This window comes from Bos indicus x Bos taurus, chromosome 20 (assembly GCF_003369695.1).
Source record: "Bos indicus x Bos taurus breed Angus x Brahman F1 hybrid chromosome 20, Bos_hybrid_MaternalHap_v2.0, whole genome shotgun sequence".
Classification (NCBI taxonomy): Eukaryota; Metazoa; Chordata; class Mammalia; order Artiodactyla; family Bovidae; genus Bos; species Bos indicus x Bos taurus.
In genome coordinates this window covers 16,736,956-16,759,473 of record NC_040095.1, presented here as the reverse complement: position 1 = coordinate 16,759,473, position 22,518 = coordinate 16,736,956, and the positions used below count along the sequence as shown (strand labels likewise).

The 22,518-nt window shown below is 36.7% G+C and overlaps 1 protein-coding gene across 3 annotated transcripts in view; it reads left to right on the top strand.

Moving 5' to 3' along the window:
- The window catches only part of IPO11 (importin 11), a 203,399-nt gene that overhangs the window by 62,824 nt on the left and 118,057 nt on the right, over positions 1-22,518 (top strand). For all 3 annotated transcript variants that reach the window (XM_027519916.1, XM_027519917.1, XM_027519919.1), the window contains exons 13-18: positions 1,220-1,310; positions 3,119-3,166; positions 3,995-4,100; positions 9,330-9,456; positions 21,987-22,020; positions 22,230-22,270. In XM_027519916.1, the coding sequence (XP_027375717.1) occupies positions 1,220-1,310; positions 3,119-3,166; positions 3,995-4,100; positions 9,330-9,456; positions 21,987-22,020; positions 22,230-22,270 (447 nt within the window). The remainder of the gene's footprint in view (positions 1-1,219; positions 1,311-3,118; positions 3,167-3,994; positions 4,101-9,329; positions 9,457-21,986; positions 22,021-22,229; positions 22,271-22,518) is intronic.

Here is a 22,518-nt window from a genome sequence, read left to right as displayed (position 1 = left end):
TTTTAAATATACTTTATTGATATGGCTGACATTGAGGAAGGTTTATCAGATGTGGACTTTGAACTGTTCTTTTTTGAAGACTTTCGTTTATATAATTTGCATTATCTGTTCCATAAACTTCTATAGAACTTAAAAGTTTTATAAAAAAATTTTTTTCCTGCTCTATGTCTTTAAAACTTTCTCTTATGGAAACTGTTAAATATATTGAGAAACAGAATAATATCATGAATTCTTTTATGTCCAACACCTGTTTTATCAGTTATCAATTCGTGGCTAGTCTTGTTTTGTATGAGTACTCCTTCACCGACTTGGATTATTTTGAAGCAGATATCTGAGATGATGTATCATTTCATCTGTACACATCGAAGTATGTACATTTGTAATTGATTTTAAACATAAATCACAATACCTTCAAAATTTAATTGTATTCTATTTTATGAAACAACTAGTGATTTAGTACTTTTAAGAATGAAAATGAGTCATTCTTTTATGTAATTAACATTGTGATTTCTGTTTTTAAAATTTATTTTTAACTGGAGCATAGTTGCTTTACAATGTTATGTTGGTTTTCTGCCATACATTAACATGAATCAGCCATGGGTATACACATGTCTCCTCCCTCTTGACCCTCCTTCCCACCTCCTACTCCATCCCACCACTGTTGTCACAGAGCACCAGGCTGAGCTCCCTGTGCTGCACAGCAGCTTGCCATTAGCTGTCTATTCTACACATGAGAACATTGTGATTTCTTTTGTACTTTGTGTCTGTTAAAGAAAATACAACTCTGTGGTGAATTGAATTCATTAATTATTGTTGTTACTTATGTCACTGCCAGGAAAAATAAATAATTTTTAACATACTAATTCTTCAGACAGTCATTTATAGTCCTGAATCTATAAGTAAATGTGGTTCCAGATTGCTTTTTAAATTTAAAGAATTAAGTAAAATGTAAATGGAAAATTTTCCTCTCTGTAGTTTTGCATTTTTGCATGTATAATGCCAAATGATTGAAGTAGTGAAATAACTTTTCCACGTTATGAATGAAATTATTATAATTTTATTTCCCATTGGGTTTATGAAAAACACTAATAAAGTTTTTTCAAAAAAACATCAAGAATTGGAAACATATTCAGAGTTTTAAGAATGAGTATTCTTTGTGTAGAATTAATCATTGCAGTATACCATTGTTTTCATTAGAAACTTATTTTTTTCCCAACAGCCATGCACTGAAGTATTATTTATAGATATATTCCATGAATATAATCAGACTCTAACTCCTGTACTTTTAGAAATGATGCAAACACTTCAAGGTGAGGTATATTTTGTGATATTTTGATTTATCTATTAATCAGTATTCAAAAAAATATTTTGAGTTCCTGCTATGATATGTTTCCTAGATCATATACCAGACATGAATTTGAGAAAGACTGAATGTGTGCTTTTCTGAGAGAGTAGCCTTCAAAATAGAAAGTAAGAATGGCAGTTCACAAGTGAGATAGGCTTTGGTTGTGGTAGTTAGATTTTGCCCTGGTAAGCATACTAAAACAGTGGGCAGTCATGAATATTGCTTGGGGGAAAGAATCTATGTGGAGCATGTTGTGGGAAGTACTGGGTGAAAAAGTTAAAATAATAAATGTTAGCTTCATGATGGTGGGAGTGGAAAGAATGTAATGGATTTAAGAGAGAATTATGAAGTGAAATGGGTGGCATTTGATCTTTGTACACAAGTAATTAACTATTAAAAGTGATTTGTCATTTCTGACTATTCTGATAGAGTGTAAATTTCAGGGAGGAGGCCTTGAATACATCTTTTTTTCTCACCCTGTTCCCAGTGTCTGGTACACAGAGTCACTGTTTGTTGATTGATTGACTTTTGGCAATTAACTGACACTGCTGGGCAAGGGAATCTTACACAGATTATTTGATTGATTTGGGCAGGAGTTGAATTGTAAGGGATCAAGTGTTGAGTAGGTGGTAATGTAAGGAAATAAAGGTAGGAGGATCTCCTGTAGAGAAGGAGACTCTTGATCTTGTTTGTACCATCAGAGGGTAGCTCACTTTTTAGGCTTTTGTTTTCTCAAAAAACTAATGGAGTGTTCCCGCTTAAATTATAAACCAAGGGAGTAAATGAGCTATCCATCAAGTTTTTTGTGTTCATTTAAAAGATAATGTGAGCATTCATTGTAGTTTCATATAGATTGATTTCTAATGTACAGTTATTTACTAATTTCTTAATGCAACATTATAGATTCGTAAATTTGGTAGTATACTGCTGAAGTTACCTTTTTTGTTGTTGTGTTTAGAACATTATTTCCATTTTCTCCCATCCATTTATTTTTATTAAACCACTTCAGGAAATTGGTTAAGCTAATTAGGTTACCCTCTGGTAAGTTGCTCTATGATGGTAAGGTTTATAGTGATTTCAGAGTTTAGTTATTTTCTTTCTAGTCTGGAGTGATTTACTTATATAGGGCTGTATGCTTAAGAAATCATATTTAACAGCAGAAAAGTGCTTTGATAAACTTGCTAGGAATCTTTCTGTCCTAAAGAAATATGCGTACTGGGTAAAGTAAACTGTGTTCTTTGTGTCTTAACTGTGGTCTTCTCCTGGATAGCCATGCAGGGACTGCCAGCTCTTTATTCTGGTTTCCCGTTACATAATGGTTCTCATTTACATTTTTCATTTTGTTGTCAAAATTGTTAATGTATTGTCATAACCTGGCTTATTTTTTATATTTAGGAAAATAAAACTTTTTGTATGAATTGCCTATTCTTGTTCTTTTTTTTTTTTTCCTATTGTGGGATTCATCTTTTTATTCTTTTAAAAAATTTTCTCTTATAATCAGGATATAATACAGTTTTACATTTATTTTCCTAGAATGTTGCTTGATGTAACATTTTCCAAATATGTTATAATGGTTTCTAAAGCTGTAGTGTGGTTTTACTTGTTGTAACTGTCTTCTCTAATGATGATGATAAAAAAACTTAAACTTTCTCTTATATATTTAATATCCACAAAATACATTGTAGTTAGCTGAATTGAGAAACTAACAAATTGAGTTTAAGTGTTTTTTAAAAACTAGTTTTAATTTACCCTTGTTGATACTTGTTTTTATAGGTCCCACTAATGTGGAGGATATGAATGCACTATTAATCAAAGATGCTGGTATGTTAAATGAAAATGATTTAGAGACATTTATTTCTTCAGTAGGGTGTGTCTGTTTTGTGGCAGGTGTTATGCTTGGAGAGTTGGGTTACAAGGATATCTAAAATTTAGGAATTATCTGGTGATAGAGAGTGAGCAAACAGTTGATTTTAACATAGTACCAGTTGATTAATGCTAGAATAGATGGTAATCAGGTACAGTTGATTATAACATAATATCAGTTGATTAATGCTAAAATAGATGGTAATCAAGTAGTGCCATGGAAAACTACAAGGTATTAATAGTTTTGGTGTACCCAGGGAGCGTCTCGTAAAGAAGTGCTCTGTGAGGACACAGGATAAGTGAGGGTTAATAAGTGGCGAAGCGTGGTTCCGGATAAAAGGAGCAGTATGGACAGAAGCTTGAAGGGAAGAGGGACAAGCACAGTTAAGTTCTGAATCGGGAGTATTTGATTTAATTGGAACATAGTGTTTAAGGGGTTGTGGTGAGAGAAGAGGCTGGAAAGAGGGTTATCAGGGACCATAGCATAAATTCTTGCATCCATTTGGAAGCGGATGTTATTTTTATAATTTGACATGAATAATTTTAAATGAATGTAACTTTCTCTTTGAAAACACTGAATATTTAAGAAAAAAATAGAGTGATGTAATTTAAATGTTTCTAAAATGTTTGTTTAAATAATTTCCTGGATTAATGTATTGTAGATTTCCCTTTATTAACTTATTACATATTTCAAAGTAGTCTTTAAGACTTATTTTATTACATAAGCACAATTAGCACTTGGCCCAGTATTTGAAATTAATTCTTTTTTTAAAATCTTCTTCTTAGTGTATAATGCTGTTGGATTAGCGGCTTATGAGTTGTTCGACAGTGTTGATTTTGATCAGTGGTTTAAAAACCAACTTCTTCCAGAATTGCAAGTCATTCACAACAGGCAAGTATAAAACCTTGTGTTTGTTATACACTTATCTTACCTTACTCATTTTCTAATGAAGACTAGAAGGTGTTAAAATCGCCTAAAATTAAAAAAAAATCATAGTATGACTTAGCTAATAGTGTCTCATGTAGAAAGGAATAAGACTTGAATCTTATAACTGAAAAATAAGCAAAATCATTTGTTATTTTGTTATTTTACTTCAAATGTGGATTGTGACATGTCTGATGTATTTGATAAGATAGTTTGCAGGATGAAATTTTATGCAGAGATAATGGAAGATAGGGATCTCTGAATTCTAGACGAAGATTATGTACAAAAGGAAGCCAGCTGAGACTTAGCAGAGGCTAGGGCTGATGTCAAAAGGAGCATAAACAAGTAACATCCATGAAAGGTAGCTGTCTGAGGATCACAGAGCAGTGGAAGTCTGTGGGGAAAAGAAATTGCAGTGGCACTGTGACAGAAAGCATTTGGACACACTTGAGGCTTGTATTAAGGTATCTAATTCAGTAGTAAAGGTCAGTCCGACAACTTAGTAAGTAGGACTTTTGCCCAATTTTAATTTTAGGTAATGAATGAGTAAAATGGAAGGGGAAAAAGCATTTCATAATTTGTATAAATTTTTCTTCATTTAAAATTAGACACTTAAAAATTTTCAAAAGCCTTTTTTGTTGTGAATTGGGAAGTTCTAGTGATTTATTTCTGTAAATGTGGTACTTAGAATGCTTAGTATGTAGTCATAGAACAGTTAACATGGCTACCTTAATACATGAATAGAGAACCATTCATGTATGGATCACTTTATAAATATTTAGAGCAATAGAATTGTGAGCTAGAGATGCTTTAAAGGTAATTTTCACCATTAAGTAGCTATCCTTTCAGTTTTCAGTCAGTTATTCAGTCACGAAATGTTTTCAGCACTGGGATTTGCTGTGTCCTTTCGGGACAGTGGTGATTAAAATGTTTTTCAACTCTGCCCTCTGGTTGCTAGTGAGCCTTTAATGGAGAGAAAGCCTTCAGTATTGAGACAGATTTGCAGTTTGATTGTCCTTAAATCCTAGAGGCTATTTAGTCTAGACCTGTGCTATCCAGTACAGTAGCTAGTATACATGGTTACTGAGCACTTGAAACATACTCAGTGCAAATGAGGAGATGACTTTAATTAACTAAAATTTGAATTTAAAACTAAAGCAGTGTAAAATATATATTGATGACATATTGAAGTGATAATATTTTGAATATATTGCAATAAGTGAAAATGTGAAATTTTCACATGTATCTTTTACTTTAATGTGGGTACTAAAATTTAAAATTGCATATTTGGCTTACATTATGTTTCTTTTGGACAAAACTGGTCTAGACCCGTATTTCTCAAACTTTAATATGCATATGAATCACCTGGTGAACTGGTTAAAATGCAGGTTCTAAGGTTTAGGTCTTGGTCAGATTGTGTGATTCTGTCATCCTTCCAGGTAATGATCCTGTGGGTCTGGGACTCAAACTTTGAGGAACAAACTGACCCCTGCTATTAACTTTGCCTAGAAGTGACTGTCGTCTTAGAATCTGAACCCTTCTGAGCTTCATTCTCTTTGTCTCAAATGTTGAATGTGGTAATTCCAGAGATCTCAGTCCAAAATTGAAGACTGTGTTTCCTTCATTTACTCTATACAAGTCTTGTTTACTTCTACCTCTGTGGCTGTTCAAATCGTCCCTATCCCTTGAAAAGGCATTTTTTAGTTTTCTGCCCCAAATACTATTTATCTTAGTGAAGTGAGTGCAAGTCGCTTAGTCGTGCTGACTCTTTGTGACCCCATGGACTGTAGACTGCCAGGCTCTTCTGTCCATGGGATTCTCCAGGCAAGAATACTGGAGTGTGTTCAGTTCAGTTCAGTTCAGTCGCTCAGTCGTGTCCGACTCTTTGCAACCCCATGAATCGCAGCACAACAGGCCTCCCTGTCCATCACCAACTCTTGGAGTTCACCCAGACTCACGTCCATCGAGTCAGTGATGCGATCCAGCCATCTCATCCTCTATCGTCCCCTTCTCCTCCTGCCCCCAATCCCTCCCAGCATCAGAGTCTTTTCCAATGAGTCAACTCTTTGCATGAGGTGGCCAAAGTACTGGAGTTTCAGCTTTAGCATCATTCCTTCCAAAGAAACCCCAGGGCTGATCTCCTTCAGAATGGACTGGTTGGATCTCCTTGCAGTCCAAGGGACTCTCAAGAGTCTTCTCCAACACCACATTTCAAAAGCATCAATTCTTTGGCCCTCAGCCTTCTTCACAGTCCAACTCTCACATCCATACATGACCACTGGAAAAACCATAGCCTTGACTAGACGAACCTTTGTTGGCAAAGTAATGTATCTGCTTTTGAATATGCTATCTAGGTTGGTCATAACTTTCCTTCCAAGGAGTAAGGAAATTACTTTTTAATTACATGGCTGCATTCACCATCTGTAGTGATTTTGGAGCCCAGAAAAATAAAGTCTGACACTGTTTCCACTGGTTCCCCATCTATTTCCCATGAAGTGGCGGGACCGGATGCCATGATATTCGTTTTCTGAATGTTGAGCTTTAAGCCAACTTTTTCACTCTCCACTTTCACTTTCATCAAGAGGCTTTTGAGTTCCTCTTCACTTTCTGCCATAAGGGTGGTGTCATCTGCATATCTGAGGTTATTGATATTTCTCCCAGCAATCTTGATTCCAGCTTGTGTTTCTTCCAGTCCAGCATTTCTCATGATGAGTGCAATTGTGCGGTAGTTTGAGCATTCTTTGGCATTGCCTTTCTTTGGGATTGGAATGAAAACTGACCTTTTCCAGTCCTGTGGCCACTGCTGAGTTTTCCAAATTTACTGGCATATTGAGTGCAACACTTTCACAGCATCATCTTTCAGGATTTGGAATAGCTCAACTGGAATTCCATCACCTCCACTAGCTTTGTTCATAGTGGTGCTTTCTGAGGCCCACTTGACTTCACATTCCAGGATGTCTGGCTCTAGGTTAGTGATCACACCATCATGATTATCTGGGTCGTGAAGATCTTTTTTGTACAGTTTGTGTATTCTTGCCATCTCTCCTTAATATCTTCTGCTTCTGTTAGGTCCATACCATTTCTGTCCTTTTTCGAGCTCATCTTTGCATGAAATGTTCCTTTGGTATCTCTGATTTTCTTGAAGAGATCCCTAGTCTTTCCCATTCTGTTGTTTTCCTCTATTTCTTTGCATTGATTGCTGAAGAAGGCTTTCTTATTTCTCCTTGCTATTCTTTGGAACTCTGCATTCAGATGTTTATATCTTTCCTTTTCTCCTTTGCTTTTCACTTCTTTTCACAGCTATTTGTAAGGCCTCCCCAGACAGCCATTTTGCTTTTTTGCATTTCTTTTCCATGGGGATGGTCTTGATCCCTGTGTCCTGTACAGTGTCAGGAACCTCATTCCGTAGCTCATCAGGCACTCTATCAGATCTAGGCCCTTAAATCTATTTCTCACTTCCACTGTATAATCATAAGGGATTTGATTTAGGTCATACCTGAATGGTCTAGTGGTTTTCCCTACTTTCTTCAATTTAAGTCTGAATTTGGCAGTAAGGAGTTCATGGTCTGAGCCACAATCAGCTCCTGGTCTTGTTTTTGCTGACTGTATAGAGCTTCTCCATCTTTGGCTGCAAAGAATATAATCAATCTGATTTCGGTGTTGGACATCTGGTGATGTCCATGTATAGAGTCTTCTCTTGTGTTGTTGGAAGAGGGTGTTTGTTATGACCAGTGCATTTTCTTGGCAAAACTCTATTAGTCTTTGCCCTGCTTCATTCTGTATTCCAAGGCCAAATTTGCCTGTTACTCCAGGTGTTTCTTGACTTCCTACTTTTGCATTCCAGTCCCCTATAATGAAAAGGACATCTTTTTTGGGTGTTAGTTCTAAAAGGTCTTATAGGTCTTCATAGAACCGTTCAACTTCAGCTTCTTCAGCGTTACTGGTTGGGGCATAGACTTGGATTACTGTGATATCGAATGGTTTGCCTTGGAAACGAACAGAGATCATTCTGTCGTTTTTGAGATTGCATCCAAGTACTACATTTCGGACTCTTTTGTTGACCATGGTGGCCACTCCATTTCTTCTGAGGGATTCCTGCCCGCAGTAGTAGATATAATGGTTATCTGAGTTAAATTCACCCATTCCAGTCCATTTCAGTTCGCTGATTCCTAGAATGTCGACATTCACTCTTGCCATCTCTTGTTTGACCACTTCCAATTTGCCTTGATTCATGGACCTGACATTCCAGGTTCCTGTTCCCTTCTCCAGCGGATCTTCCCAACCCAGGAATCGAATCCAGGTCTCCTGCATTGCAGGCAGATTTTTTACCGTCTGAGCCACCAGGAAACGCTGTTCAAATCCCATCTCCCTCTGCCTGCTCTTCTCTCTCATGTTTTTGCGATCCTAGTCTAAAGTTTTGTGGTCTTTAATTCTTTTAGATATGTTAAACATATTGAGAGCAGGAAATGTACTTTTTATTGGAACTTTAATGAGTAATTCTTTATATGTATTTAATAATCTTAAAATATTGTAATTTTCTAAAAGGTGTGTTATATTCCTTAGTTTACTACATTGTCACCCAGAAATATCATCTTGCCACTAAATAAATATAATACCGGAAGTTTGTGTCTACAATTCTTGGACACAGGTGGTTTTTCCCTTTGCCTAAAGAACCTTCATTTTCTTTAGCAAAGATGGCCGTAGAGATACAAGTGTATGTACATGTCAAGTCTAGAAATTTCTCACAGTGTTTTCAAAATACTCTTTGTGAGATGAACAGAATTGGGATTAGAAAATTGAGTACCAGAGTTCCTTTATTTTTATTATTATCATTACTTTTTAATAGCCTCTCCTGCCTCAGGGTTTGGGACATCAGCTGCTTACACCTATTAAGATGAACTCTTTTTGGTTACTTGAGGAATAGAAGTGAACTTGGCTTTTATGTATATATCTATGTTGTAATTACTTAATACAAAATAATCAGATTTATAATATGTCTGCTAAGAATTTTCAGTTTTTTAGATCAGAACTTTGTTGTTAATATTTATACTGCGGTACATGTAAAAGTAGCTTTTAGATTTTTGTATAAAATGTGTATTGCCTTCTTACTACATTTTAGATTTAAATGATGAAATATGCTTAGTGACATAGGCTTCTTAAAGTATCTAACGTTTTGATTGCATGGTTCCCATCTAGGTATAAGCCATTGCGACGCAGGGTGATTTGGCTCATCGGTCAGTGGATTTCTGTGAGATTCAAGTCTGACTTAAGACCCATGTTATATGAAGCGATATGTAACTTGCTTCAGGACCAAGACTTAGTGGTATGTTGCTTACATGTCTTAAAAGAGTTCTTTATAAGTTTAACATATGTCAAAGTTCAAATTCAGAAATGGTTTATATCTTTCTTTAGAATGTTGGCAGTCTTTCAATGCTGTAGTTGTTCCTTGGTGAGAAGTTTGATTTGAGGGAAGAAAATCTTTTTAATGCCATTTGTCCTTCTGATCACTAGTCAATGAAAAAAAAAATTGACCAAAGTCTACTAATCTGTAACTATTTATAATTTTTTAGTATGAATAAAAGAAGGCAGTTTTCTTTAAAAAAAAAAAAATCCCTTTATAGCTTAAATATCCTTTTTCTTATGCACGATAGAATTTGTAATTTTTACATTTGAGCTAACACCATAATCTGTTTTATCCTTACTGTTGATTCTTTTTTTGTCTCTCAGTTTTGAGAAGTTTTTTTTTTAGTTTTGTTTTAGACTTTGAAATTGTTTCTTTTAGGACTTTTTCTTCATGTGTAGCATTTCACATAATATTCTTGATTTTGTGTTACTGAAAACTTGATAATGACTTCTTCATTGCTTTGTTCCACTTCAGTAGGTTTGTTGCTTTATTTTATGTTGATTACTCAGAGAGCTTTTTTTTTTTAAAAGAGGTTTTCCCTCAGTGCTTTATTTTATGCCTCAGTGAGAATATATTCATGACTTATTGTACTTTGTCTTGTACTTAGATTTGACTCCAGCATAGTCTTTAAAAAGTGAATCTGGTTGTCTTTTTCCGAGTTTCAAATTATTTGTAGGTAAAATTAAATGATTTTTACCCCCCAAATTATGATAAGATCATATTTAATCATTTCTCAGTATTCCACCTTAAAAATTTTTTTTAAACCTACCTGATTACCGTGTTTTCCAGCAAAGGTTTGGGTCATTTTTCTCATTTTCACATGTGTACATGATAATATAAACTATTTTTAATGTTCAACAAAAGAAAACATAATTAGGGAAATTACAAAATTAAGAAAACATCGTAATTGCAGAAGCATGATGCATTCTAAAAGCAAATAGAACTGATCTTTTGATTTTCTGCTTAAATGTTACTTACTTTGTATAAATAAGTGATAACTTACTCTAAATATCATTCTATAATTATTAAATAGTTTAAGGAACCCCTGCTTAAACAAGGGAATCTAGTTTTATTTTATCATGTTTAAATTCTTAGAAGTTTATTGATAATATCTAAGCTCTTCCTAAGAATACTGTTTGCTGGAATTAATTTACTTTTGTAAATAGAATAAAGTCTATTTATTTAGAATAAAGCATTTATAAGATTTTAAGTTTTGTTTTTCTTCTTGGAAATATTATTTGCTATTCTGTCAGTGGTATCAGAGAGAACACATTAAATGCTTTATGTGAAAGTGTTACAAAAGATAGAAATTTCAGGTAAATTTTCTTTGGAAAAGAGAAATTTCTTGGATTTTTTTTTTTCTTTCTTTAATGAGTCTTTTGGGAAAGAAATGAAGAGAAAAATGAGTCATTTTGGTCAGCAGTTTAAAAGCAGAACATTAATTCTATCCCATTAACAAACATTATTGGGCAAAAGGGTTTCATGACAAGTTAAGTTTGGAAAACACTGAACTACATATTCAAATAATCCTCTTTCCTGTAGCATCAATCAGAACATTAAAAATGTACATTGATTGTGTTGTGACTGTCCAAGATGACAAATACATTAATATCCAAGGAATGCACTTTGAGGAAATGCTGTTGCAGATATAGCTTTTGCCCCTTTGCTGTATGTCTTTTGGTGGCTATGTCTCATTTGTTATAACTTCTTGAGAAAACAGTGTTTTGTAAGGCACTAAGTTAACGTTGCATAGTTTACCCCCCTCCTTTTTCTTTTAAGTACTTTTAAGATCAGTAGTATGTAAGGTTTACTGTTCTAATTTCAACTTGTGAGAAATGCTGGCTAATGAAATGTAGGAAGATACCATATACATATAGACATGCAACAATGTGCAAATGTTCAGACATATATGTACAAACATGCATACAACTGCATTTGTATGTGTATACACATGTGAAGGCAATGGCAGCCTGCTCCATTACTCTTGCCTGGAGAATCCCATGGACGGAGGAGCCTGGTAGGCTGCAGTCCATGGGGTCGCTAGAGTCGGACACGACTGAGCGACTTCCCTTTCACTTTTCACTTTCATGCATTGGAGAAGGAAATGGCAACCCACTCTAGTGTTCTTGCCTGGAGAATCCCAGGGACGGGAGGCCTGGTGGGCTGCTGTCTATGGGGTTGCACAGAGTCGGACACGACTGAAGCGACACAGCAGCAGCAGCAGCACACATATGAAAAAAGTGAAAGTGCTAGTCGCTCAGTTGCTTTGCAGCCCCATGGACTGTGTCCCGCCAGGCTCCTCTGTCCATGGAATTCTCCAGGCAAGAATACTGCAGTGGGTAGCCATTCCCTTCTCCAGGGGATCTTCCCTACTGAGGGATCGAACCCAGGTCTCCTGCATCGCAGGTGAATTTTTTACCATCTGATCCACCAGGCAAGCCCACATACTTCGTGGGTGTATGTACACATTTACACATATACACACACACAAAGCACATAGATTCTCATGAATCTAAATCTTCTTTGGCTTTCAGAGTCCATGTTCTCTTGCTTGATTGCTGCTGTTACATAGATGGGATACATATAATTGTAGTGGTCTGTGTGGCTTCCTAGTCTTATAGACATGTTATTACAAGGCTGGCTATGGCAGAATAGAAATAGTACAGCAGCTGGGAAAACCAGTTTCTCCAGTTGGTATCAGTTCAGTCAGTCAGTTCAGTTGCTCAGTTGTGTCCGACTCTTTGCAACCCCATGGACTGCAGCACGCCAGGCTTCCCTGTCCATCACTAACTCCCAGAGTTTACTCAAACTCATGTCCATCGAGCTGGTGTTGCCATCCAACCATCTCATCCTCTGTCGTCCCCTTCTTTTCCTGCCTTCAATCTTTCCCAGCATCACGGTCTTTTCCAGTGAGTCAGTTCTTTGCATCAGGTGGCTGAAGTATTCAGCTTCAGCATCAGTCCTTCCAGTGAATATGATTTCCTTTAGGATTGACTGGTTGGATCTCGTTGCAGTCCAAGGGACTCTCAAAGGTCTTCTCCAACACCACAGTTCAAAAGCATCAATTCTTTCACATTCAGCTTTCTTTATAGTCCAACTCTCACATCCATACATGACTACTGGAAAAACCATAACTTTGACTAGACGAACCTTTGTTGGCAAAGTAATATCTCTGCTTTTTAATATGCTGTCTAGGTTGGTCATAGCTTTTCTTCCAAAGAGCAAGCCAGACATCCTGGAATGTGAAGTCAAGTGGACCTTAGGAAGCATCACTATGAACAAAGCAAGTGGAGGTAACAGAATTCCAGTTGAGCTATTTCAAATCCTAAAAGATGATGCTGTGAAAGTGCTGCACTCAATATGCCAGCAAATTTGGAAAACTCAGCAGTGCACAGAACTGGAAAAGGTCAGTTTTCATTCTAATCCCAAAGAAAGGCAATGCCAAAGAATGTTCAAACTACTGCACAATTGCACTCATCTCACACACTAGTAAAGTAATGCTCAAAATTCTCCAAACCAGGCTTCACAGCACTTGAAACCTGAACTTCCAGATGTTCAAACTGGTTTTAGAAAAGGCAGAGGAACCAGAGATTAAATTGCCAACATTCATTGGATCATTGAGAAAGCAAGAGAGTTCCAGAAAAGCATCTACTTCTGCTTTATTGACTATGCTAAAACCTTTGACTGTGTGGATCACAACAAACTGTGGAAAGTTCTTAAAGAGATGGGAGTAGCAGACCACCTGACCTGCCTCCTGAGAAATCTATATACAGGTCAAGAAGCAACAATTAGAAGCGGACATAGAACAACAGACTGGTTCAAAATTGGGAAAGGAGTACGTCAAGGCTATATATTATCACCCTGCTTATTTAACTTATATGCAGAGTACATCATGCGAAATGCCGGGCTTCATTAAGCACAAACTGGAATCAAGATTGCTGGGAGAAATATCAATAATCTCAGATATGCAGATGACATCACCCTTATGGCGGAAAGTGAAGAAGAACTTAAGAACCTCTTGATGAAAGTGAAAAGAGGAGAGTGAAAAAGCTGGCTTAAAACTCAACATTCAGAAAACTAAGATCATGGCATCTGGTCCTATCACTTCATGGCAAATAGAAGAGGAAATAGGACTATTAAAAAATTTTTTTTTATGAGCAAGGAAGGTTTATTGGAGGGCCTTGCAAGCAAGGAGCACAGGGAGCTTATGCTGAAAAACCTCAAACTCAGGATTCTTTAAAATTTTATAATATGGGAAACTACTGTGTGGAGTAAGTCTCTATTCCTGTGAGTCGCATGATGATGTTGTTTGATCCAGGGGATTATTATGCAAGTTGAGTGAAAATTGTTTGGTTTATTTGAAATAGTATTACAACTTTTCATCAGCATTTTGTAATTAAAACTTGGTAATCATTGATGATACTGCAATATTTGGAAACATTTTTGTAATGTTGAGAATTTTGATTAGGTTTAAGATAATGCTAATGCTACTTTGAAAATTTGTACTTTTGAGTTTATTCCTGACTCATCTTTAAAAAGTGGATGCTTTTAGTTTTTTTACTTTTTAAAAGTTAAGAATTATATCAAGTAAAGAGAAAAATTCAGTGACTAAGATTAGAGCTACCTGGTTTTCCATATTTCCATTGTAATATTTCAAGTATGTAAGAAATAAAACATTACAAATGCAGTGAAATCTCTGTATCTTTCTTTTCTCCCACCTGTATCTTTCTGTGCTCATTCTGTTGTCTTTTTGTTGAGCAGAGTTTTTTAATTTTAGTGTAATCAGATTTATTGATTTCTTCTTTCTGTTTTGTTGTTTTTGTTTCTTGTTTAAAAAGTTGGTTTTCTTCATACTTGCTTCTTTATTCCATCTGGGATTTATTTATCAACATGATATCAAGTAAGGTTCCATTTTTATTACTTTTTAAATAAGGATAACAGTGCTCCAATGTTTATTGAAAAATCCATTTAAAAAGTATCTTCTGCATGTTTTCTTCCATTCCTCTTAGAACATGTTACTTAGTAGATACACTGCTTATTTATGGCAAGTTTCAGATTTTAGAATGTTAATTCCACAGTATAAATAGAATGGCTAAATCTTTGATGAGAGGAAGTTTTGTTTCCTAGGACTCTAGATGATTCTCTAACCAGAATATTTGATTTGCATACAGGGCTGCTTTAGTTGTAAGGTTTCTGACCCATTAATATCTTTCAATTTTGGAAATTATAAGTAATTTTAAAAACTCATTTTTACTTAGGTTATTTATGCAGTGTTCAATAAAACAAGCAGGAGTTGCTTGAAAATTAGCGTTAGTGTATTCTTATAAGGACTGCCCTGGTGGCTCAGATGGTAAAGCGTCTGCCTACAGTGTAGGAGACCCAGGTTCAATCCCTGGATTGGGAAGATCTCCTGGAGAAGGAAATGGCAACCCTCTCCAGTATTCTTGCCTGGAAAATCCCATGGACGGAGGAGCCAGGAAGGTACAGTCCGTGGGGTCACAAAAAGTCTGACATGACTCTGCGACTTCATTTTCACTTTAACTTTTCACTTTGACTCTTATAAGAGGCAGTATATAATGTACATTGTGGTACAACCAGGAGATTTGTAGTTTGGGGATGGGTGTTTTGGGGTTATTGTCTGTCAAGCAAAGAAAAGGCCATCCACATGGGCAGGTTGACTGCCAGCGTAGCAATAGTGAATTTTCTAGATGGAGTTTAAGAAGGCACTTTGGCATGCACATGACCTCAGCAGATCCTGAATACGCGGGGAGTTGCAGCTGGGATGTGGGCAGAGGTAGTTTTTAACAAGGTGCATTAAAACTCTCCTATCTTTTCACTTTTGGGTCTTTTATGGGTCTCCCAATTCTATCAGACTTTCTGTCTTATAGTTTTGATTTTGTTTTCCCACATGTCCATCCTTCATGTCTCAAAAACACTATTACGGAGTTTTTTCCACTTGTCCCTCCTCCGTGTCTCAAAGCACTGTTGTAAACTTTGTGTTAGTCTGTGTTTTCACAAAATGAATTCTGAATTAACTTATATTCAACAAATATAATTTCCAAAGAAAACATAAAAAGAAAAAAATCTGTGTTTGAGCCATAAATTCCTAGGACACTCTAAAACTAGGAGGAAAGGCAGCCTTAATCTAGTAAGTTTCTTGTAGTCCGTTTTGGCTTTGTATTGATATGTCTGGTATCCATATTGCATGAAAATGAGCTTTAGAAATTTTTTCTTAAAAGGAAATGAGTAAATGGAAGGTTTTTTTTTTTTTTTTAATCCTTTTAGGAAACTTAATTACATGCATGTTTCAGAATAAATACATTAAAATATTGTAATTCAGTGATCTTGACTTTATTGCAGAATAGAATAAAAACAGGACCATAGTAGTACCAAGTAGTAAAAGAGCCAGTGAGTAGGATAATATTATTCATATTAATGTATCTCTTATGCCTAGCATGGGGTCATAAAAATAGAAAATATTTAATGAAACAGTTGAGATAAGGATAAAAGATTATAAAGTTATTACTCTGTTTCTCTTCAGCAGAGAAATAGAATCTATTTCAAAATTATTCTCTCATGTCTGTCTTACATTTTCCTGATGGTTTAAGTCCTTGAGACACTGCCATTTCTTTGGGTCCCAGCACCTTGCTCACTGCATTAGTGTGTGAAATTCCCTGCACTGCTGTGGGCAGGCTGTGGTAGGGGTCAAGCACTAGGTTCCTCCAGGCCTGGACCTCAGCTCAACCACCGTGACAGTTAACGCAAAGGCTCGTTCTCCTGCTGCTCATGGCAGTGTCTAGTTACTCTTGCCTTTATGTGGCAACCAGTCTTCTTTGGAAGCAATGTTAACTTGTGGTTCCTTGTTCATTTCTCTGTTGCTGTCATGCTTCTCTGGAATCCTTCCAATGATTCTGATGGCTTGGTGGCTCTTGTTTGCTCCCGTATGGAATTAGTTTGTTATCTTTTTAGAAGTTTTTTCATGTCTTAGATGAAGGTGTAGGGTAGACTCAGGCTGAGTTCACAGTCTGGATCTGGTTCTCTCCCTCAGAGGTCTATGTCTTGTGTGTGAAAATTCATGTTTAGAGTCTGGTTAAGGGAAAATTTTGTTTGTTTTGTTTCATTTTCTTGCATTTATTTATTGATCTGTGTGTTAGAAATTGTCTTAGACTCTCTTCTGCCCATCTTCTATCTGATTCCCCTACTCTTCAATCTAGAAATTCAGGTTCTGACTTTCTCCTCCCATAACTTGTGAATTGCTGCAAAATTCATTGTCCCTATGCAATAAGTGCTTCCTATTTCTTCTATAGCTCAGGGAGAGCTAATTTTGTTTTTATTTGTGTTTGTCATTTTAAGTGCTCTTTTTTTTTTTTTTTTAAAGCTGTGTGTTCTTTTCTTCCCCTTTATGATCTGACTTCCTATTCTTGTAGTTAAAGTGCAGGCAAGTCATCATGACTCGTTTTATCTTTTTCTCTGTGTGGAATACTGCACTGACTTCTCTTTGTTAGGAGGGAAAACACATTTAATTTTCATTCAGGTATCTCTTTCCTATACTTATGTGTGTAAATGTCATTGTTGTGGGTAACGTGCATCTCTGGTCCTTTTGTGGAGGAGGATGAATGAAGATTTAAGGATAAGTTGCTGCTGGCAGTTTGAGTTCCTTTGGGTGGGGCATGTTTCATGTCCTGTTGTTTGTGAATTAAATTAACTGCCGCAGTGCCAGTTGTATGCCTCACAATGTACTAAATACCGACAATTTGAAGATCTAGAAATAGTTCATGTTCTCAAGGGAATTATCCTGTTCTTAAGCTCTTCATATTAGCCATTTTTATTAATAATTATTTATTATCTGGGTGTTTTTTGATAACAAGCTAAGTGTATTGTTCTTGTTCAGTTGCTTAGTTGTGTCCCACTCTTTGCAACCCCATGTTCTGCAGCACAGCAGGCTTCCCTGTCTTTCACTGTCTCCCAGAGTTTGCTCAAATTCATGTCCATTGAGTCAGTGATGCTGTCTAACCATGTCATCCTCTGCCGCCCTCTTTTCCTTTTGCCTTCAGTCTTTCCTAGCATCAGGGTCTTTTCCAGTGAGTTGGCCTTTCACATTAGGTGGCCAAAATATTGGAGCTTTAGCATCAGTCCTTCCAATGAATATTTAGGGTTGATTTCCTTTCAGATTGACTGGATTGATCTCCTTGCAGTCCAGGGGACTCTCAAATCCTCTGCAGCATCACAATTCAGAAGCATCAATTCTTCAGTGCTCAGCCTTCTTTATGGTCCAACTCTCACATCTGTACTTGAGTACTGAAAAACTATAGCTTTGACTATATGGGCTTTTGTCGGCAGAGTGACATCTTTGCTTCCTAATGTGTTATCTAGGCCTGTTATAGCTTTTCTTCCAAGGAGCAAACATCTTTTAATTTCATGGCTGCAGTCACCATTAGCAGTGATTTTGGTGTCCAAGAAAATAAAATCTGTCATTGCTTCCACTTTTACCCCTTCTATTTCCCATGAAGTGATGGGACCAGATGCCATGAACTTCATTTTTTGAATGTTGAGTTTTAAACCAGCTTTTTCATTCCCCCTCCCCCTTTCACTCTCATCAAGCAAGGCTCTTTAGTTCCTCTTTGCTTTCTGCCATTAGAATGGTATCATCTGCATATCTGAATTTGTTGTTATTTCTCCTGGCATTCTTAATTCTAGCCTGTGATTCATCTAGCCCAGCACTTCTCATGATGTACTCTGCATATAAGTTAAGTAAACAGAGTGGCAATATACAGCCTTGCAGTCCAAGGGACTCTGAAGTCTTCTGCAGCACCACAATTCAGAGGCATCAATTCTTTGGCACTCAGCCTTCTTTATAGTCCAACTCTCACATCCGTACGTAACTACTGAAAAACCACAACTTTGACTGTATGTGTTTTGGTCAGCAGAGTGATATCTCTGCTTCTTAATACTCCTTTCCCAATTTTGAACCAGTCTGTTGTTCTCTATTTGGTTCTAACTGTTGCTTCTTGACCTGCATACAGGTTTCTCAGGAGACAGGTAAGGTGGTCTGGTACTCCCATCTCTTTAAGAAAGTTCCACAGTTTGTTGTGCTCTATACAATCAAAGGCTTTAGGATAGTCATGAAGCAGGAGTAGATGTTTTTCTGGAATTCCCTTGCATCCTCTGTAATCCAGTGAATGTTGGCAGCTTGATCTCTAGTTCCTATGCCTTTTCTAAACTCAGCTTGTTCATCTGGAAGTTCTTGGTTCACATACTCCTGAAGCCTAGTTTGAAGGATTTTGAGCATAACCTTACTAGCATGTGAAATGAGCACAATTCTGTGGTAGTTTGAACATTCTTTGGCATTACCCTTCTTTGGGACTGGAATGAAAACTGACCATTTCCAGGCCTGTGGCCCCTGCTGAGTTTTACAAATTAGCGGACATATTGAGTGCAGTACTTTAACAGCAACATCTTTTAGCATTTGAAATAGCTCAGCTGGAATTCCACCATCTCTACTAGCTTTGTTTGTAGTAATGCTTCCTAAGGCTTATTTGACTTCACCCTCCAGAATGCCTGGCTCTAGGTGAGTGACCACACCATCGTAGTTATCTGGGTCACTAAGACCTTTTTTGTATAGTTCTGTGTATTCTTGCCACCATAATCTCTACTGTTTCTGTTAGGTCCTTGCCATTTCTGTCCTTTATCATGCCCACCCTTGCATAAAATGTTCCCTTGATGTCTCCAGTTTTTTTGAAGAGATCGCCAGTCTTCCCCAGTCTCTTGTTTTCCTCTCCTTCTTTGCACTGTTCATTTAAGAAGGCCTTCTTGTCTCTCCTCGCTGTTCTCTGGAACTCTGCGTTCACTTGGGTGTATCTTTCCCTTTCTCCCTTGCTTTTTGCTTATCTTCTTTCCTCAGCTCCTCACACAACTATTTTGCCTTCTTGGGTCTCTTTCTTGGGGATGGTTTTGGTCACCGTCTCCTGTACATTGTTACAAGCCTCCTTCTACAGTTCTGCAGGCACTCTGTCTACCAGAGCTAATCCCTTGAATCTATTCGTAACCTCCACTGTATAATCTTAAGGGATTTGATACAGGTCATACCTGAATGGCCGAGTGGTTTTTCCTAGTGTATTCAGTTGAAGCCTGAATTTTCAATAAGGAGCTTATGACTTGAGCCACAGTCAGCTCCCTGTCTTGTTTTTGCTGACTGTGTAGAGCTTCTCTGTCTTCGGCTGCAAAGAATATAAATCAGTCTGATTTCAGTATTGACCATTTGGTGATGTCCATGTATAGAGTGGTCTCTTGTGTTGTTGGAAAAAAGGTGTTTTCTATGACCAGTTCATTCTCTTGGTAGAATTCTGTTAGCCTTTGCCCTCTTCATTTTGGCCAAACTTGCATGGTAGTCCAGGTATCTCTTGACTTCCTGCTTTTGCATTTCAAACTCCTGTGATGAAAAGGACATCTTTTTTTTTTTTTTGGTGTTAGTTCTAGAAGGTCTTATAGGTCTTTGTAGAACTGGTTAACTTCACCTTCTTCGGCATCAGTGGTAGGGGCATAGGCTTGGATTACTGTGACGTTGAATGGCTTGCCTTGGATATCAACTGAGATCATTCTGTCCATTTTGAGACTGCACCCAGTTACTTCGTTTCAGACTCTTCTGTTGACTGTGAGGGCTGCTCCATTTCTTCCAAGGGATTCTTGCCCACAGGAATGGATATAATGGTCATCTGAATTAAGTTCATCCATTCCCGTCCATTTCAGTTCACTAATTTATTTCACTGATTGATGGACTAAGATGTCAGTGTTCACTCTTGCCATCTCCTGCTTATATCCGAATTTACCTTGCCTCATGGACCTGACATTCCAGATTCCTATGCAGTATTGTTTTTTACAGCATCATCACACATCCACAACTGAACATTGTTTCTGCTTTGGCCCTGTCACTTCATATTTTCTGGAGCTGTTCATAATTGCCCTCCACTTTTCCCCAGTAGCATATTGGACACCTTCTGACCTGGGGGACTATTTTGTAGTGTCGTATCTTTTTGCCTTTTCATACTGTTCATGAGGTTCTTGTGGTAAGAATAGTGGAGTGGTTTGCCATTCCTTTCTCCAGCAAACCATGTTTTGTCAGAACTCTTCACTATGACTTGTCCGTCTTGGGTGACCCTGCATGGCGTGGCTCACAGCTGCACTGAGTTAGGCAAGCCCCTTCGTCAAGACAGGGTTGTGATCCAGGAAGAGGAGTGTGTCTTCCTCAACTCTTTTACAACACCCAACACAATGCTTGGGAGAAATAGTTCCTTGTTGAATGTTTTTAATTGCATGAGTATGTCATGTTTTCATTAGGTCATTTCAGAGTAGAACACTTGGCATAGTGCTTTATGTATATTGGATAATCAGCACATTTGTTAAATCATTTAAAAATCTAGAAATGTTCATGTTACTTTTAGAAACAATGAAAAAAGAAAAAGCAGATGAGAAAGCGCCTGCACACTAGGTTCTTAGAATCTAGAGTAGTTAACTAATTTGATGAACATGACTAGTAAGCACCTCAAGTCCTCAGAAGTTCCTGTAAAATGATCAAAACTGTTTCTTTGTAGAAAATGACTGCAAAGGAAAAACCAATTGCTATTACAGGTGTGGAAAGTAACAGCATCTAAAAAAGTAAAGGCTCTTGTTGAGGAGATTAAAATTTTAGATACATTATTTTGCAGAGTAGCATGTAGAATTTAATGATGGCTTGAGTTTGTGTTACTTGATGTGGAAATGGAGTGCGGTAGCCTGTGCCATTTAGCTGGCCGAGTCACAGGTAAAACCTGAAAGGAAATGTAGAATATGCTGTCATGATATGATTTTCCCAGGTAACATGCTGATACACACACAAAAATGTGATTTGGCAAGGTCAAGAGCTTGTACAAAGCTCTTGTGAACTTTGAGGTTTAGAAAATGGCAGACTTTATCTTTTGGTTGTTTCAAGAACTTCCTGTAATTGAGGTTACAAGTGGCGGTTTGTGTTCTTTTCCTCCTCCCCCTTCTTCCTTCTCTTCTCCCTGCTCCATCTTCACTTAACATCCTCCAGCTTCCCGAGGCCCGCCCTGTTTTCCTGCTTCTCTTCTCTGCTTCTCAACTTGCTCTTTCCCTCTGGCATCATCTTCACAATCTTTTCTCTCAGTCTCACAGTCTCTACAGATTTATGGAAAATTATTTTTCTTCCTCGAGTACAGACTGGATTAAGCAAATCATAGTTAACTGAGAAGGGTGGGAAATGATAAAATTTTTCTTTTTAGCTCTTGCTTGCAAAGGAGAATATCTTTTTATTTCTAGATATTAATGTACCTTGTAACTTTAATATTAACAAAAAGAATAGAAAAGTGATATGTGATACATTTTTTTCTCATTCTTATTAACGATATTTACTAATTCCAGAATGATTCAAATTTCACAATATGCTTTCTTTTTAGGTCCGTATTGAAACAGCTACAACTCTGAAATTAAATATCCTTTAAATATTCTAAGAATACTTCACTGCAAGGGATTTTAGCAATACTTTAAAATTAATTATTTTTAAAACATAATTTATGACATAGTTTAAAATGTAATTTTTGATTGGTTTGTTATATTTGGTTTTTACATATATTTTATCCTGATATATTTCATATATTCTAAATTTCATGTATTCTCAGTATTCCTTAACCGCTCTTCACCTGTTGATGATTTTGAGTTTAGAACAGATCAGTTTCTGCCGGTAAGAATATTTATTTCAGGTTTTATAAAAATTTATGCTTATGTCTTTTGAATATTGTGTTATTTTATAGCTGAATTGTATGTATCTATTATTTAGTAAAGCTGCTTTCAAAAGTATATTTAGATTATTTTGGAAGTGATTGCTTTTATTGGTAACTTTAGTTTCAGTAATTCTGTTTGTTTTGTTTCATTATCTTGTTATCCATTTTAGAGTTGACTGCTGCACTTTCTGTTCTCACTAGTGTAAGA